We start from the raw sequence: 16,987 nt of genomic DNA on the forward strand, positions 1-16,987 counted from the left end.
AGTCCATTCTAGTGTAAATACTATCAACTCACTATGTGGTGTTGTAGATACACTGTGGTGTACAATATAACCTTGACAACTACATAAAAACCTGTTCAGAATTTTTTTGAATCAAATTACAAGACACATTTTTAAAGAGACTGAGTTTAATTTTGTACAAATTTGAAAGCAAAAACATTAGTTTCTTTTAAAGAAAAAACTATCCTGTTGTATCTATGGTGCATGAAGCAGCAGCTAGAATGTCATTGCATCATTATTATTAGAAAGCCAAATACAAGACATACATCTTCCATTTAATGACAGTAAATACAACTTAATAATGATCCCTGGAGGTAGAGGTGAAGACAAATGATTCCCTGAGACTCAGAGCATCATATGACACCATGTCAACGTTCACCCTTTACCACCGTCGCTTCAATTACACCAGTAAAACTTCACTTTTGCATTTACTTCAAAAAGTACGTATTGTATTGGTTCATAACATTATATAACTTCATAATTATTGTGGTTGTTTGTATTTGACAGATGAAGTTGCATATGTAGGAGTTTTGTAAAACTGCAAAGCATTTCTCTACAATAAAATTAAATATACAATGGACACTCAAATAGAATTTAATTGGAAAAAAACAAAAGATCACTAACAACCAAACAAACAAGCCAGCGGTTGGCTTAAAGCCTGAAAGGCAGTTTCGAGTGTCTGTACCAAACAGAACAGCAACTAACAAGAAATAAGAGACAAAGTGAACATAAACCCCAGCAGCTCCAACAGAAGCTCTGGGTTTGGACCAGAGGACCATCAGAGGAGGTCAGTGTTTTGCACCACATCAAAGGAAAAGATGGTGAATTTCTTACTGTAAACAAATTCCATGAACATACAAAAAACAAAAATGATCTTGCTTAAAACTATTGTCCATGGAGACGCACACCGGTATATATTGTTTTTCTGTGCCATAGTTTAGCTAGACAGTGTCTGATTATTTAGGTTTTGGGGTTTTTTTTTCAGAGCAAACTGTTTAAGGGCTAAGCCCCACATAGGCCAGGGATCAGGATCTCTAAGCTGATTGACACAATGTGAAAGCAGATAAAGTAACACATACATGAACTACAACTGCCAAATTACATTATTACTACAATTTGTAACCAGGTTAACAAAATAGATTAGAAACCACAGATGTATGATGATGTATTACAGCACGTTTGGTCTAAAGGACTCGACATGCTTCACATGAGAAGTTTGCTTATAATATTTAAGACCTTATTTACAAGAGTCAATTTGACAACAGTTTTTGTAAGTTTGGAGACTCTGACTTTTTGCCACTAGGTTTGCAGTGGTGTAAAAAAAGGCAGGGTTCAAACGTGTGCACACACAGTCCCTTGCGTGCTCTTGCCTTTAATACTCCTGAAGCTTATTTATTTGTTTACTTATGTGAACTCAGTTCAAATTGGGTTGTTATATAACCCAATTCTGGCCCAAAACAGAGCAGTCCATTCCACACGTAGTGTGTTCTAGGTATTGTTTTCCTTCCTGTTAGCTCATTAAATGTATATTGAATTGACTAGGGAAGAATTTATCCACCGAATGGCAAATGTGTTTCCGTTCCCAGGGGCTGCTGCTTCAGTGCATGAAAAGCAAGAAACAAACCAAAAAACTTTCCAAAAGTGTGGCTCATTATTGATATTTGCTATTATCAGGATGACAAAGTCAAAAGACAATTTTTTTTTTGTCTATAGATCTGTTTGGCTGTGTGGTGTGCAGACAGGGAGGCTCTCCGTTTGAGTCTGACCATTCAGAGCAGCTACAGACAGTAGAAACTTTAGACATGGTCTCATAACACACACATCATTTGAAGCATACTAAGACCTTAACACATGTATTTATGATGGGTTTAACACTCAAAGACAAAGTTTATATGTCTCACAGGGACAATGAGGATTGATTACATTTAAATACATAAGAGCAAACATCTGTTCCGCATCATTTTTTGAAATGCTGACAAAAACAGAAAATAGTGTGTTTAGGTTGATTTTAAACCATATTATTACTTGGGTCCTGTACTGTTGTCTTCTATTTGTGTCCATCATTCCCTTCCAAAATGGTACCATTGGACTCGTTGACTTGCAGCAAATATTAATAAAAGGTAATCGGACAGTCCAAGAAACATGAACAGGCTGAGGAGACACCTTCAGGTTAGACAAACGTCTTACAAAAAAAAAAATAAGAAAAAATCCCAGAGTTGATCATTTTGGGGAGAACAATGTTAATATAACTGATACAAACTGTTGCCGTGATGTAAGTAACAAGGCCCAAGTTGTAATAAATCAGAAAGATAATCAGCTCAAATGTCGCCCTGTTGATGGTGTGTTGCCTTTTTGCACTGGTCATGAACCTACAGATGATAATTCTATTAAATGTTTCAGTGTTGACAATACATTTATTTAGACAGGCTAGCAGTACACATCAAAATCATTAAGTATACACACTAATTATATTATGAACATAAAAATACAATAACAGCAAACACAAAGGTCACTGTAGCCCAACATAAAGATGGCAAAAATAATAGCTTGGCACACAGACTCAGTAAATCTGGACCCGAATCCTTCAACATTTAAATACATTGTTTGAGTTTTGGGAGAATATAGGCTTGAACATGAGAAATTCCCAACAGTGTTTATCATATCTATCATTGAGTGCTTTTCTGTGTATTCTTCATCTTTGCAGCTGATTTAAGCAGAGTAAAGAGTCACACGAGCACAAACCAAACAGCTTGAGGCTGTTAGGACTTGCCTGAACTTGAGTGCTGACCTCAGTCTGTTGCGTCTTAGTCCTCTGCTACAGGTCCATCTAAGCTTTAGCCTGGAGTTGCAACCCTGTACATTACAGGAACATTGTGAACCGCTGTCACATCTTCAATGTACATCCTTCTTAAAAAAAAAAAAAAAAAAAAAGAAAAAAAGAATCTTCATATGATACAGTTCATGTTTTTCAGTGATGGTACGCAGCGGGATTCCATGTCCGGTACCATGATCTAAAAGGAAAGTGACACACACAAATTCTTTGTTTAACATTTTCCCTTCCATCATTAGCTCAACAGTCCAACATAAAAACTCTCCATAAAACCAAAAAATTGGGTTTTTCACCATCGTTGTACAGATTTAACATATTCATTAGTGAATTAGTGTGTACTTTTCTATCTGCCATCTACATTGGTTGTTTGCCTTTGTGGTGCCTCTTCTTGATCATTCTCATGCTTTTGCAGAAACTATGACGCTATTGCCATAACCTGGTCAAAGACTAAGACTGGAAACAGGGACCCACTCATGAAGTCTGCCTACCAGCACCTCTAAAGCTGTCTAATTAAAACAGTGTCTCCTTTGTTGGCACAAAAGTGCAAAAATACAGCTCAAAAATCCTGTTTTATGAGATTATTTCTTGCCTCTGGGTAGTTGGATGGTAACACATGAAAATTTCTGGACATAATCGGTCCCAGACAAGAAATATTTAGGCACACAGTCCCCCATAATACAAATAGTCATTGTCTACACTTTGTTTTTATTATCATAATGAATGATTTATGTAGCTGCAGATTTTGTTAGCTTTGGACAGACTCTGGGCAGCTTGCTCCTTCTGTTTCTTTATGCTCAGGTCACCACCTCATAGCTGTAACCTCAAAGTTACTGTACAGACAAGTCAGGACCACTGTCGTTTGTCTCAGTCCATTCATTTTCAGATGAAAATCCCACAATCACAAAATGTTGTAAATATTAAGTTAAGACATATCAAATGCCACAAGTTCAGTGAGTGTATCCTACCCTGGTGTGCTGTAGGAGGCTGGGTTGACCTGAGATGTTAAGGAGGACGAGGCTGTGGACAGACTGTTAGGGGAAGCTTCACGGCTTGCGCTGTTTGGAGAGGAATTTGATGAAACTGGAAGGTAAAAGTCAACACATTGTTAAACATGTTAACACATTCACAAATCCTCATACTGGACTCATACACAGCACTAGCCATATGTTTATCTGTGTATTTTGTATTAATGTGCACATAACCCCTCAATAGCAGTGTAAAAGATGAAGATGTTATTTTCTCAAAATAGAGGAAGCCACAAGCGTCAGTGCATCTAAACCCCCCCCCCCCCCCCCCCCCCCCCCCAGTGTGAGCCACAATGTAGGGCATCACAAAAAGGCGACAGTGTAATGCTGAATGTGGTAAACTTGCCTCCGCCTGAAGCCAGAGGGCTGTAAGATCTGGATGCAGAGGCCTGAAACAGAGTGAACATGGATGAGCCATTAGAGGTTTTCTCATTAAGCCAAAGTGGGATATTAACACTATATTAGAATATTGGAAATAATAAATAAGAGGGGGACACGTTACCACTCTGGAGTTGTAGCTGTGTGATTTGACAGGTAAAGTAGCCACTGGGCAGTAGATCCTCTTCTCTTTCTGACGCCGATTACAGAACCAAACTCGAACCACCTCTTTCTCCATGGACAGCTGCTCTGAGATCAAGGTTATCTCCTCTGAGTTCGGCTTGGGGTTCTAAAGAGAAGTGAGCAGTGAGGGTCTTTAAGGTTTATAGGTTATATATATATATATATATATATATATATATATTATAGGGTCTTTAAAAGTTCATGATGGCAAATAAAAACCAAAATACCCAAGAAATAGACTTCAAATGTTTTAAAGCAAATACCTAAACAAGGTTGAAAGGTCATGAGATGTCACTGTAACATGTTTTTATATAAATGAAACATGTTTTTATATGAATAAAAACATGTTAAAAATTATATGAATTGTACAATTTGACATTTTCTAGTTGCTTCAAGTTGGTGCTTGTCCCAGTATCACCATGACTAAGGGTTGACAGTCATGACAGCAGTAGCTGGTTTTAGTGAAATGCTACTTGGAGCTAATAATGCTAATAACTATAATATTAGTTATTCCAAGTCATCCTGAGAGCAACAGGCATTAAACAATTTCATGGCAATCCAAGCCTGGCTACACAAAGCAGATTTAGATGATAGTAGAATAGATAGTCAACTGCACTAGTTTGACTATAATTCTCAAACCTTTATATTGACCATTTATAGTGAAAAACTTTTTTTGTACCCTGAAAAGACCAAAAGATCAAATAACATTTTAAAGTGACATTTTGAACTTACATCAAGGAAGCGTTTCTCCAGAGTCAGCTTGATGTTCGTTTCAATGCTTGTCCTCTTTTTTCGTTTGCGTCCATAGCCCTCCATCAGGGGCGGCAAAGAGGTAGGGTTGCTTGTCGAGTCTGTAGGTGCGTTCTCTAACATAAAAACAAATGTAACGCAGACGTTCATTATCACTCGATGAAGTGCACCTTAACCAAGTACTTGGACAAAGAGTATTTTTGCAGTATTTAGATTTTTGGCTCCAAGTTCACTTTTTCTTCAAGATGTGATTGTGTTTGTTTCTCTGCCCTTGTCACACCAATACATAATTATAATAAATAAATACAAAAATGGTGAGCACTGTGTTGTACCTGCATCACTCAGCCATTTCTCAAGCAAAGGTTTGAGCTTGCACATGTTTTTGAAGCTGAGGTTGAGAGCCTCGAAGCGAGAGATTGTGGTCTGGCTGAAGTCATTCCCGTAAAGTTTTCCCATTGCGAGGCCCACATCTCCCTGTGAGAGAACATACACAGACACACACACATGAAACACCAAGCTTTTCTATAGATTTCATCCTCCGAGGAAGCAGTTTGCCTAAGTTTGACCTTAAGGAAAGACTTCTTGTAAATTGGACATTTACACTGGAATTGGCCAAGCTGAAGTTGTTTGTTGTTTGTTTGTGAAATTGGTTTGTAAGTGTCACAACTGTTTACAAAAAACGGTTTTATCTCTTTATGTAACGCGGAAGTTGGTTTAAATCCATGAGGATTGTGTCATTGTGTACTGAGACCAAAATTACTTATAGAATGTAACTTAACACTACAGTAAGTGGAGGAGGAGTGTTTTGCCTCCCTCACACAAGTAAAGAAAAATAAAATTATCAAATGTGTTTTAACTTAGGTTAAAAAAATAATGTAATTATGAATAACATTTTACTTATGAGAAAGAAAAAGTTAGGAAAGGTCTTTCTCTTGATTACCTGTGTGAATCCCAGTTTGATGCGTCTCTGTTTGAATTCCTTTGCAAACTGCTCCAGTTCCTCCAGGTCACTGGGTTCCTCCTGTGGAGCCACTGACATGTGCTTGGGCATTTGTAGGTGGGACATGTCCAAGTGGTTCTCCATAGATGGGCCTGCAAGACCCGAGCGACTCATTGCCTGGATCAGAGGAACATCACAGAAATAAATCTCATGGGATTTGAAAGAGATGATGATCAGCTTTTAAACTTGAATTCATTTTTTATTTTGTTTTTTTGTCATTTGTTTGAAACAACACATATCACCTTAGGCAATGTGGTATTTTAGCGTGTGATGTTCATATGTATAGAAAGTAGGCAGTTTGGATTCACCTGTGGAGTCAGAGCCAGTCCAGGCTGATGCTGAAGAAGACTGGTTTGACTCTGGCTAGGAAGCGACAGCAAATTCTGCTGCAGAAGAGCTGCAAAGAACAGCAGCAAGTTTTTGATCAAACATCTGTTAAGGACAACAACCCTCTGGAAACTGTTTGTCAAGTAAATCAATTCTTCCTACATTGTCCCAAAAGACACACAAAAAAGTATTCAGGTAGTTTCTACATTTCTGTTCCATTTGTGTTTCTGTAGCGATTAAACAAAGGTGTGTCAGTTAGTGCTGGGTGTTTATGCCAAGCTAGGTTAACAACATCCTTTGGTACTCTGATGGTGAATGATGTACCCTGATGATCGTAAAATGTCTTCTCTGTCACATACACATACAATATTTACATAATGACACATAAACAATATCCACAGTGACTACCCCTGGTGGAAAAGTTAGTGAACCTTCAACAGTAGCTCGATCCTTCCAGTAGCTTTTTACTGATCAGTATCAAACACTTTAATTCTGTCCAGCTTTATGCAAATCCAAAGTTCTCAATTTTAAATTTTCTGTGATCACATCAGCAGATTATTTTTTATGAATAGCAAAGGCAAAATGAAAGTGTCCTGTTTTTAAAAGTAAAAGCATGTTTATGTTCATGCTCTTATTACAATTTAGACTAAGATCTGACTGTATTTGAGGAGAAAAGGGGAAATGGGGTTGATAAATTCAACTGGATATTATTTTATATTTAAATTGTTTTTTGACTTTTCGGCTTCTCCTGTGAGTTTAGCATCATAAGTCCGCATGTTGATTTGGCACAGTTTTTATTTAAATAACACTGCTGGCTACAATCCAGCAGTGGATTATAGATTTAACAAACTTCGGAATTTGAACAACTGAAAATGAGTCACGCAGTTATTTGACACCTTGGTGGCTGGTGGGATTCTGGGACAGCAGGAAGGAGGAGGGAGATGACAGGTGTGATGGCGGCATCAGAACCAGCTGCTGCATGGTGTGGAGAGAGGTGAGCTCCTGGAGAAAATCAATATGCAAAGCTTATGCAATATGATGACTGACAGTTGTGTAGCCCAGTCTGTATATGCAGTCTGTGTTGTGTAGGATGAAACACGAAAGTACAAGTGACTGACAGGATGCAGGATTCTTTGATTGCACTGTATGTTACTTCAACAGGGACTGGAGCATTGCAGCACTGCATATACACAGGCAGATAAACAATAGGTGCTGCGTCGGCCAAATTCCAAGACGTTTGACTCTTGATGGATAAAGTTTTTTTTTTCTACTTTTATTAAATGCTCATCACGGTTTGAATTAAATGCTTATATACTGTGAGACATTGTGTACGTGAGTAAAATAATGAGAGCCGTTTGGGTCTATTTCTTACCCCGGGCAGCTGACCTCCAGGCACTGGCGAGCTCTGTGTCAGGTGACATGTCTTCAGTGTGGAAGCTGAATGAGGCGAGTCGCTGATTGCTTCTGTCTTTATCTGACGTATTGAAAACACAAACATAAACCTAGTTTCTTTGTGGGTCGGTTTGAGATTAAAGTTTTGTAAAGCTGATAGGGTGTCTGTGAATACTGTGATGGGCAGATGGATGCGTGTTTACATGAGGCGCACACACACACACACACACACCTACAGACTCATGTACACTGCCTCCAGGACCAGTTTGGTCACTAAACATGAGACAAAGAGTGATAGACTCCCTTCCCCTCCCTTTTGGTAAGCCAGTATGCAAATATCCCTCCACCCACCCTTTAACCCCTGGAAGCCACAGTACTTCCTGAAAGCATGAGACCCAAAAAAAAAAAAAAAAAAAAAAAAAAGAAGAAAAATATGGGAGAAGTATTCAAATAGCTGCAAACTATTTGAGGAGTTTCCAAAGGGGTGTCATTATTGACATCTGTTGGGAGAGCAGGTAGTTTATCCTGAGGATGTTAGCTGTCTAAAAGTAATTTGAACACTGTGTCTTGGGTAAAGGCAGATTCAGTAGCAATCTCGCGGCTCCAGGCTATTTATATTCCAACTGAAAATTATTATTTCACTCCTCAAATGATACAGAGGATCGTGTGATAGTCTGTGTTGTTGTTCTTATTACAAATTCCAGGAAAAGATCGTGCATGTGAAAGCCGGATGCATTATCAGCTACATTACTGTCCAAAATCGCGATACTGAGCCACATCGATGCATTGAGGGACATCTTTGTGCTGCTCCAGTAAATCAGCTCAGTGGAGTCGTGAATTCCTCTTAATCCACTACTAAAAATGAATTATCTTTCTGACCAGTTTTGGGTTTTGGTCTTTTTTACAAGAATTCTCAACCATAAGAAAATTACAGAACAGTGGTCCAAGCACTGACACTTTTGCTCCTGCTGGTTCATTTTGTGTCTGTGCTCTCTCTTCATGCTTCAGTCTATCTGATCACTGTCTCTCTCCTTGTCATTTTTTACGGGGAGAAGTAGTTCCTTTAATTACAGGTGCACGCACAGTGTCATCATTTAATTTTTCTTTCTTAAAGGGCCTCATGCAGGAAAATGTTGACCCCATAGACCTCATTCATGAAACCCACATTAATAGGAATTCGAAAAGAGGACGTGCAGCAAGTTATGAGGAATTTTGTTACTCACTTGTCGGCTGAAATGGATTCCATTTTGCTCTAAACGTTGGTGGAGAGAAAGAGATTCAGGTTATTGAAATGTTGCTACACTCAGAATAAATCAAATCATGTAAAAGTCCTGTTACCTCTGTTTGCATGAAGTCTTACATGTGTATGTGTGTTTGCGGGACATGATTTTACCAGTAAATTTCTTTTCAGTTGCAATGTCACTATGTTGAAACTGAATCAGATGACTTTCATGCGGGATATAAAGTTAATGCAGAGCAAAAACTGGTGCTATAGATCTATAGAAAATTTTAATTATAGTTAAATAAATAATAAATATTAATAGGTATTTTGGCTCTTTTTGATTGTTTTGTTTTTCCCACAATAAATCAACAACCTTTAAGGATTGAGGTCTAATGTTTATTTATCACCTTGGGTATATGATTGTGGCTGATAGATAGATAGATAGATAGATCATAGACTGCTTCTCAGCAGTTAGATGTAAATGATTTTCATGTTTGACTGTTGTTTAGACAAAACAGACAATATGAAATTGTCACTTTGGCTCTTTGTTATAGTGGGTATTTGCAACTATCTCCTTTCTTTTTAGCAACCAAACAAGCAATTAACCAATTTAATCTGAGCAAATTATTAACTAAAAATGTATCCAAAATGCTATTTGATTTTTCCATTATTCCACCTGTCATCAAGGTCATGTCACTCAAGATGTTCACACTTTCACACCCTCAAGGCTTCAACAGCTCACATGTAACCTAAGCGACACTTAAGTTGTTCACCTAAAAACTTCACAGGGGCATAAATGCCTGAAACTCCAAACAAGTCCCAACCACAATTTATTGATAAGAGGTAAATTACTGTGTGTCAACCGATTCCAGTTTGCACCAAGTGCCACTTTGGGAAATCCATGACCTGGATGACATTTAAAAATAAGGTGCACCTCATCTTCAGCAGTGTTATAGTTTGGTATTATTAACTTCACTTTGGAAAAGAATCTGAATACTTTCCCAACAACTGCTGATTGTATACACACAAGGCTGTGTATGTGAAAACACACTTCAAACTGATATTTTTAATAAGGGCAGTTTGCCTTCTAAAATAAATAGCATTCAGAATTCACAATTGAGTGTATGTGATGAGGAGAGAGAGAGAGAGAGAGGAAGAGAGAGAGACAGAGAGAGAGAGAGAGAGGATAGTTCAAAGGTGTGTTACAGCGAATGTAAAATCATTTGAATGTCAAATTGGACTTTTGGGGCTTTATGTGTATGTGAGAGAGAGAGGCAGTGACCTGTGAGCAGCTGGAGACACACAATGCAAATATACTAATAACCCTCACCCCCACCTCCTGCACACACACACACACACACACACACACACTGCCCAACCCCCGGTCCCTACCTCACCCAATAATGGTACTGCACCCCCAGCCCAACCAGCTTTGCAGCCAAACTTCCAGTATGGAAATGACCAAGACATGCAAATCAGCTCTGAGTGCAAGAAGCCTGTGTTAGAGCTCTGTCTGCACATGATCGTTGTGCACATGCACAACACGAACACACACAGAAAAGTCTGTTGCAGAATGGCAAAAGCAGTTTCATCATCTTGGGTATTTATGAAACTGTATTTTGCAGTTAAGTGAACAAAAAGTCAATTAAACTGTGTTTGTTCCCTTAGAATATTAACCTAGTTTTGAGGGCTAAATGTGACATTTCTGGTGGTCCCACAAGCTGCTTAACATTTCTATACTACATATTAATAGCATACTTAAAAAAATACACAATTTTAACATGCAGAAAAATCACCGTGTAATTCCAAAATAACAAATAACAAAAGATATAATATGCTTGCAAATGGCTGTGAAATTGTGACGCCATTGGTATTTAACTGTAAAGTTAGGAGTTATTCTATACTTTAATTTACTTCTATACTTCTATTACTCTCAACAAATGCCATCTAAAATAAAAACAAAAACAAAATGCACAGTGTTAGTTAGTTTCAATACTTTTCACTTCCCTACTCTGTCTGTGCCCATAGTTCCTAGTGAAGATGAATTTAAAAAAAAAACAAATCACAAACACATTTCAGCTTATAAAAGGCTCAGTAATTTCTAATCGATTGTTATTTTTCAATAGTTTGTGTAGAAGAGTATTTTAGTGGAGAATGTGTATTTGTTGGTAATACATATTCGGTATTTACAGCAGCAGGACAGTGTACGTGGGATTGTATCAAAACAACTGTGTGTGTTTATGGTAATGAAGAAACATGTCGGTGCAATGAGGTCACGCATCAGTGTGTTTAAGTAATTAGTTTTACACAACGATGGAGCTCTATGGTTCAAAGATATAGGATATCAGGCTTTGGCTATATAAACAATACATACCAGGATCAATTCAGAAATTTCTTGTTAGTTCCAGTGTTGTGAGAGGAGTTACTGAAAATATATACAAATATATAGAATATACCCAGACTTTAAACTTAGGAAACAGGAGACAACTCCATGAGTTACTCCTCCTCTCTTTTGAATATGTGGAGTTTATGACATTAGACATTAGATTTTTTCTGCCTTGTACCTCACTTGTAAGTCGCTTTGGATAAAAGCGTCTGCTAAATGACTAAATGTAAATGTAAATGTAAATGATAATAGAATACAATGCAATGTATGGCCTTTTCTGAGTATACTTCACTTTGTCCCTTTTCAACTTTAAACACACTTACTCTTAAAGTTTTTCTTTTATTTATTTTTTGTCCCTGAGTTCATGGTCACCGCAGCGGATCATTTGTCCACATGTTGATTTGGCGCAGTTTTTACAGCAGGCGCCGTTCCTTACGCAAACCTCCCCAATTTCTACCGGGCTGGGGACTGGCACTGTGGTCACTGGGCCAGTGGTTCATTGTCTTGCCCGGAGACACTTTGACATGCCGTCAAGGTATGTCAGTCAGCCAGTACTGTTCACATAGGTGCTATAAAATTAAACTAACAGTCCTAAATCAACAATCAATCAAATTTCATGAAGGTTAAGGTAAGGGCCCTATGTTTTCTGTGTTTTTTTCTCTGAATTTCCTAAATTTCAAAGTCATATACTAGCGTTTGCTGTTTTTTACTTATTTTATTTAACAGTGCAGCAGTGGATTATATTATATATACTGTGTCATGATTCTTTTAGATTTTCTCCCCAAGCAAGACAGACAGGGCAAGCCAATAATAACATCAACAACAAAAAATATTAGTTAAATGTTGAATTTGTGGTAATGTTATTAACCATGAAACTTGCTTCATAATCTCTAAGAAACACAATTAGAGAAAGTGCTGATGTGCAGAGCCACCTGAGCTACAGCGCAGCTTGAAATATTCCTCTGGGAACATCTCAGTGTCCAGTAAAACTGCCTCGCTTCTGCTGTTTGCTAATTTCACTTCAAGAGTTGAAGAGTCACTTTGCCTAATGTGAAATCACCCAAATTCTTGCCTGCACAACTGTACGATGGATTTTTTGTAATGACTTCTAAAATATTCTAAATCAAGATCTTTTTTTTTTTAGAAAATAAATGACAATGAGGTTTTTATTAGAAAATGTGTCTCTTTTCACTATTTTGTTATTTTGTTTTGACTTTGTCCATAAGTAAAGCCAAAAACGTTTACATTTTTTGACAGATATCTCCAAACCCAGACATATTAAAAATGATTAATTTGTATATAATACCGCAAAGCCTTTAAAATGGGCAATGACTTGAGCAATGATGCATGAAATGTTTTTCCAAATGAAAAAAAACAACAAAAAACCTTGATCACTAACTGACAAAACACTCAATGGTCATATATTGACAAAAATGCAGACAATGAGCACTTCCATGAAACAGAGCCGCTCACTTCTCTCGCAGCCATTGTCTAAATAAAAGTTCCACATTTTCTGTTGCTGGTTCCTGGTTTTGTTTCATGGCCGGTTGCTGTCCTCAGCCCCCAGGTAGCAAGCATTTCTCTGCAAATAGCCTCAGGTGCATCCTGGTATCTCAACCAACTGCCACAATACACACACACACACACACACACACTTATACACACACACACAGCCAGTTCCTATGAACAAGAGCAGGTCAAATCTGCTGCTTGGTTAGTTAGTTAGTTAGTGTGTCATTGTGCGTTGTACTGAGCAGTGTGAGATATAATGTGTCCAGGTTTGAAGTCTGGTGCAGCCACATGCAGCTGCTGTGCAATGTTGTAATTAAATACTGCCGCAAAGATCGCTGAACAGTGATAAAACCTAGAACCAAAAGGTCAATATTTACTTTAATGTCACTATCAAGCTGGAGAAAGACGCCAGCAAAATGCTCTCACATAATCCAGAGGATTATTTTATAATGTTTTACACATAAATTAATGTCGCATAATAAACTCCACTTAATTAAAATGTGCCTCTCTGAAAGAACAAATAGGAAAACACCTTTCAACTGTAAAGACAATAAGCTCTTTCTGTGGAACTACAGCATCACCAGCACTGACAGAATAAACACATTGAAGCAACAACACGGTTTCCTGGGTCACATCTGTGGAAATTGTCTGTGTGTTGAGATGATTCAGCCGTGTTTACATGTGTCATAAGGAAAGGGAAATATCCTTACCTGCCTGTTCAGCTGGAGTCTCCGACTGTTCCACCGTGTCTGCGCTCATCTTAATATCTGTAATGATAAATATAGCTGATTTTCCTACAGGATTGTAACTTTACCAGGACAATGAAGCACTCAGGCCACCCAGGAAAATGATCTTGAGTTTATTCTAATGCGCCCTCCCCTCCACACCACCACACAAACGCTACTCACTCCTGTGTGATTCCTAGTTGTAATATTCATAAACAAGGCAGACTTTGCCGCAGAGCAGTCATCTCTGAATGGAAATATCACATAGCACGTAAACTTTTAATAACTAAACTCAGCTCAGTTGTGTGACATAGTGATGTTAAAAAAGTCACTGACAAGCCTCAGTTAAATAATTGACTCACCTCACAGTTGTGCTGCTCCAGATGCCGTCTGTCTCCCTGATTATTCAAAAGGAAACTAGAGTAGTGGGATAAAAAGTTTTGGAAATCCACAGCTGCTCATCGGCATTTTCCTAAGTGAAGAAACGTTCACCTCTGCAGTACACCCTGCACTGCCTGATTTGCATATGTCTCTGTGCGTCCTATCCAGCTTCAGACTGTTTGCATAAAACAACAATGGGGTTACTGCAAATGTAGTGTGTGTGTGTGTGTGTGTGTCCATACAAACAGTCCTCCTCAAAGTACTAAGGATAACAAGTTGATGTTTGTATTCTTCCCACAACCTGATACAGCTCCATGTGTGTTAGTGATGGTGGCAACAGAGCATTTTGTCATACTTGCTTTCACTGATTTTAAAATTAAATGTAGCATTTAGTAAGTTTGGATTGAAAATAGTAAAAAGACAACATGTCATATGTTTAGCTTTTTGTCTTTTTTTCGCACTTAATTGGCAATTTGCATCGACGGATGCAAGTTAAAGAGCAACTGCAGTCATTTTCAACTTGCTTTCTATGTATTTTGTTTAGGGTGTAAATGTACATTAATGCTTTTAAACTTCCCTATATGAAAATATTTATCTTCTTTTAGCTAAGAAAAGTCCTCCAGGTGACATCACTTGGAGGATTTTTTTATCATTACATCACATGCTCCATAGCAAAAGAGCCCAGGTGTTAAACTGGCCTGTCTGCACTCCAGACTCCTGCTACCTACTCAAACTATTTGGTGAATTATGAAACAAAGGTTTGAAGGAGGAGGAGAAGAGCAGTTGAGCATTTGAAATCCCATAACAAATTGCAAATAATAAAATCTAATTAAAGAAATTGCTTTCATTAGTTTTCAAATGCTTGCAAACAGTTACAACTTTTTATGAAATGTGTGGATGGCATCAAAAAACAATTGAATCACAGTTTCAGCATTTGATATGAGATATTTATGATCTTAAAAGTTTATTTTTTTAAATGTTTTGCAAATTGCTGCATTATCTTGTTATTTACATTTTACACAGGCTCCTAACTTTTCTGGAAATGTCTATTTATCCAGATGTGCCTTGTCTTCAGTTAAACTTTCCACATACGAATTGATATAAGATTAGTTACATTTCAATCTAATCTGGAAAAAGAAAACAACATGCTGGTATTTTTTCACCTTTACGGGCAGATGGTTGTTACAATTTCAAAGTGTGATTGTTCATCTCGATTATTGTAACACTTCTTCTTTTCGTTTCGGCTGTTCCCTTTCAGGGGTCGCCACAGCGAATCATGTGCCTCCATCTAACCCTGTCCTCTGCATCACACCAACTAACTTCATGTCCTTTCTCACTACATCCACAAATCTCCTCTTTGCTCTTCCTCTAGACCTCCTGCCTGGCAGCTCGGTTCGATGCTGAGGTTCGAGGATGCTGAGGTGTCCAAACCACCTCAATCTGGCCGCTCTGACTTTACATCCGAAACATCTAACGTGAGCTGTCCCTCTGATGTCCTCATTCCTGATCCTGTCCATCCTCGTCACTCCCAAAGAGAACCTCAACATCTTAACCTCTGCTTCCTGTCTTTTCTTCATTATCACTGTCTCTAAGCCGAACAACATCGCTGGTCTCACCACCGTCTTGAAAACCTTTCCTTTCATTCTTGCTGATACTCTTTTATCACACAACACACCTGACACTTTTCTCCACCTGCTCCCTGCTCTCACTACAAATCACAATGTCATCTGCAAACATCATAGTCCATGGAGATTCCTGTCTAACCTCATCTGTCAGCCTGTCCATCACCAGAGCAAACAAGAAGGGGCTCAGAGCTGATCCTTGATGCAGACCCACCTCCACCTTGAACTCCTCTGTCACACCTACAGCACCTCACCACTGTCTTACAGCTCTCATACATGTCCTGCACCACTCTAACATACTTCTCTGCCGCTCCAGACGTCCTCATACAATACCACAGATCCTCTCTCTGCACCCTGTCATACGCTTTCTCTAAATCTACGAAGACACAATGCAACTCCCTCTGACCTTCTCTGTACTTCTCCATCAGCATCCTCAAAGTAAATACTGCATCTGTTGTTCTCTTTCTAGGCATGAAACCATATTGCTGCTCACAAATGTTCACCTCTGCCCTTAGCCGAGCTTCCACTACTCTTTCCCACAACTTCATTGTTTGGCTCATCAGCTTTATTCCTCTGTAGTTATCACAGCTCTGCACATCTCCCTTGTTCTTAAAAATTGGCACCAGTACACTTCTCCTCCAGTCCTCAGCATCCTCTCACTCTCCAAGATCTTGTTAAACAAACTAGTCAGAAACTCTACTGCCACCTCTCCTAGACACTTGCATACCTTCACAGGTATGTCAGCAGGACCAACTGACTTTCCACTCTTCATCCTCTTCAACCCCCTCTTAACTTCACTCTTACTAATCTTTGCTACTTCCTGCTCCAGATCCTGTCACCTCTTCTAATCTTGTTCTCCTTCCATCTTCCCATCACCCTCCTGGCACCTGTCAGTACATTTCCATCCTTATCTTTAATCACACTAACCTGCTGCACATCCCTCCCATCTCTATCCCTCGCCAACCTGTACAAATCCAACGTAGCATACGTTGCAAGTCCTCATATTCTCTTTGTTTGGCCTTTGCCACCTCTACCTTCACCTTACGCTGTATCTCCCTGTACTCCTGTCTACTCTCTTCAGTCCTCTCAGTGTCCCACTTCATCTTAGCTAACCTTTCTCTGTATACACTCCTGGACTTCCTCATTACACCACCAGGTCTCCTTTTCCACTTTCCTCTTCTCACACAGTGAGTACCTTCCTACCTATCTCCCTCATCACATTAGCTGTTGTGGTCC

At 38.7% G+C, this 16,987-nt stretch overlaps 1 protein-coding gene across 2 annotated transcripts; it reads right to left on the reverse strand.

Moving 5' to 3' along the window:
• Positions 1-128: 128 nt before the first annotated feature.
• On the reverse strand, positions 129-14,250 carry pou2f3 (POU class 2 homeobox 3). 2 transcript variants are annotated; one of them, XM_067494309.1, is made up of 13 exons: positions 14,111-14,250; positions 13,734-13,790; positions 9,127-9,155; positions 7,884-7,985; positions 7,408-7,513; positions 6,493-6,581; positions 6,125-6,301; positions 5,517-5,658; positions 5,167-5,300; positions 4,376-4,540; positions 4,220-4,262; positions 3,814-3,928; positions 129-3,029 (listed from the first exon to the last, which is right to left on the reverse strand). In XM_067494309.1, the coding sequence occupies exons 2-13, from the start codon at positions 13,780-13,782 to the stop codon at positions 2,987-2,989; spliced, it is 1,194 nt and encodes a 397-aa protein (XP_067350410.1). In that variant the 5' UTR covers positions 13,783-13,790; positions 14,111-14,250; the 3' UTR covers positions 129-2,986. The 2 variants fall into 2 exon arrangements, with proteins under 2 accessions (XP_067350410.1, XP_067350411.1); XM_067494310.1 differs by lacking the exon at positions 14,111-14,250 and adding an exon at positions 13,932-13,950.
• Between the last annotated feature and the right edge of the window lie 2,737 nt (positions 14,251-16,987).

The sequence above is a fragment of the Channa argus genome, chromosome 24 (genome assembly GCF_033026475.1).
Source record: "Channa argus isolate prfri chromosome 24, Channa argus male v1.0, whole genome shotgun sequence".
Taxonomy (NCBI): domain Eukaryota; kingdom Metazoa; phylum Chordata; class Actinopteri; order Anabantiformes; family Channidae; genus Channa; species Channa argus.

Excerpts from the sequence above, each read along its gene's own strand:
- pou2f3 (XM_067494309.1), bottom strand. The coding sequence starts at position 13,782 with ATGAGCGCAGACACGGTGGAACAGTCGGAGACTCCAGCTGAACAGGCA. Across the intron at positions 6,582-7,407 it reads GAATCCCACCAGCCACCAAG|CTCTTCTGCAGCAGAATTTG; the intron begins GTGTCAAATAAC and ends TGTTCTTTGCAG. Across the intron at positions 3,030-3,813 it reads GCCTCCTACAGCACACCAGG|ATCATGGTACCGGACATGGA; the intron begins GTAGGATACACT and ends CTTTCCTTTTAG.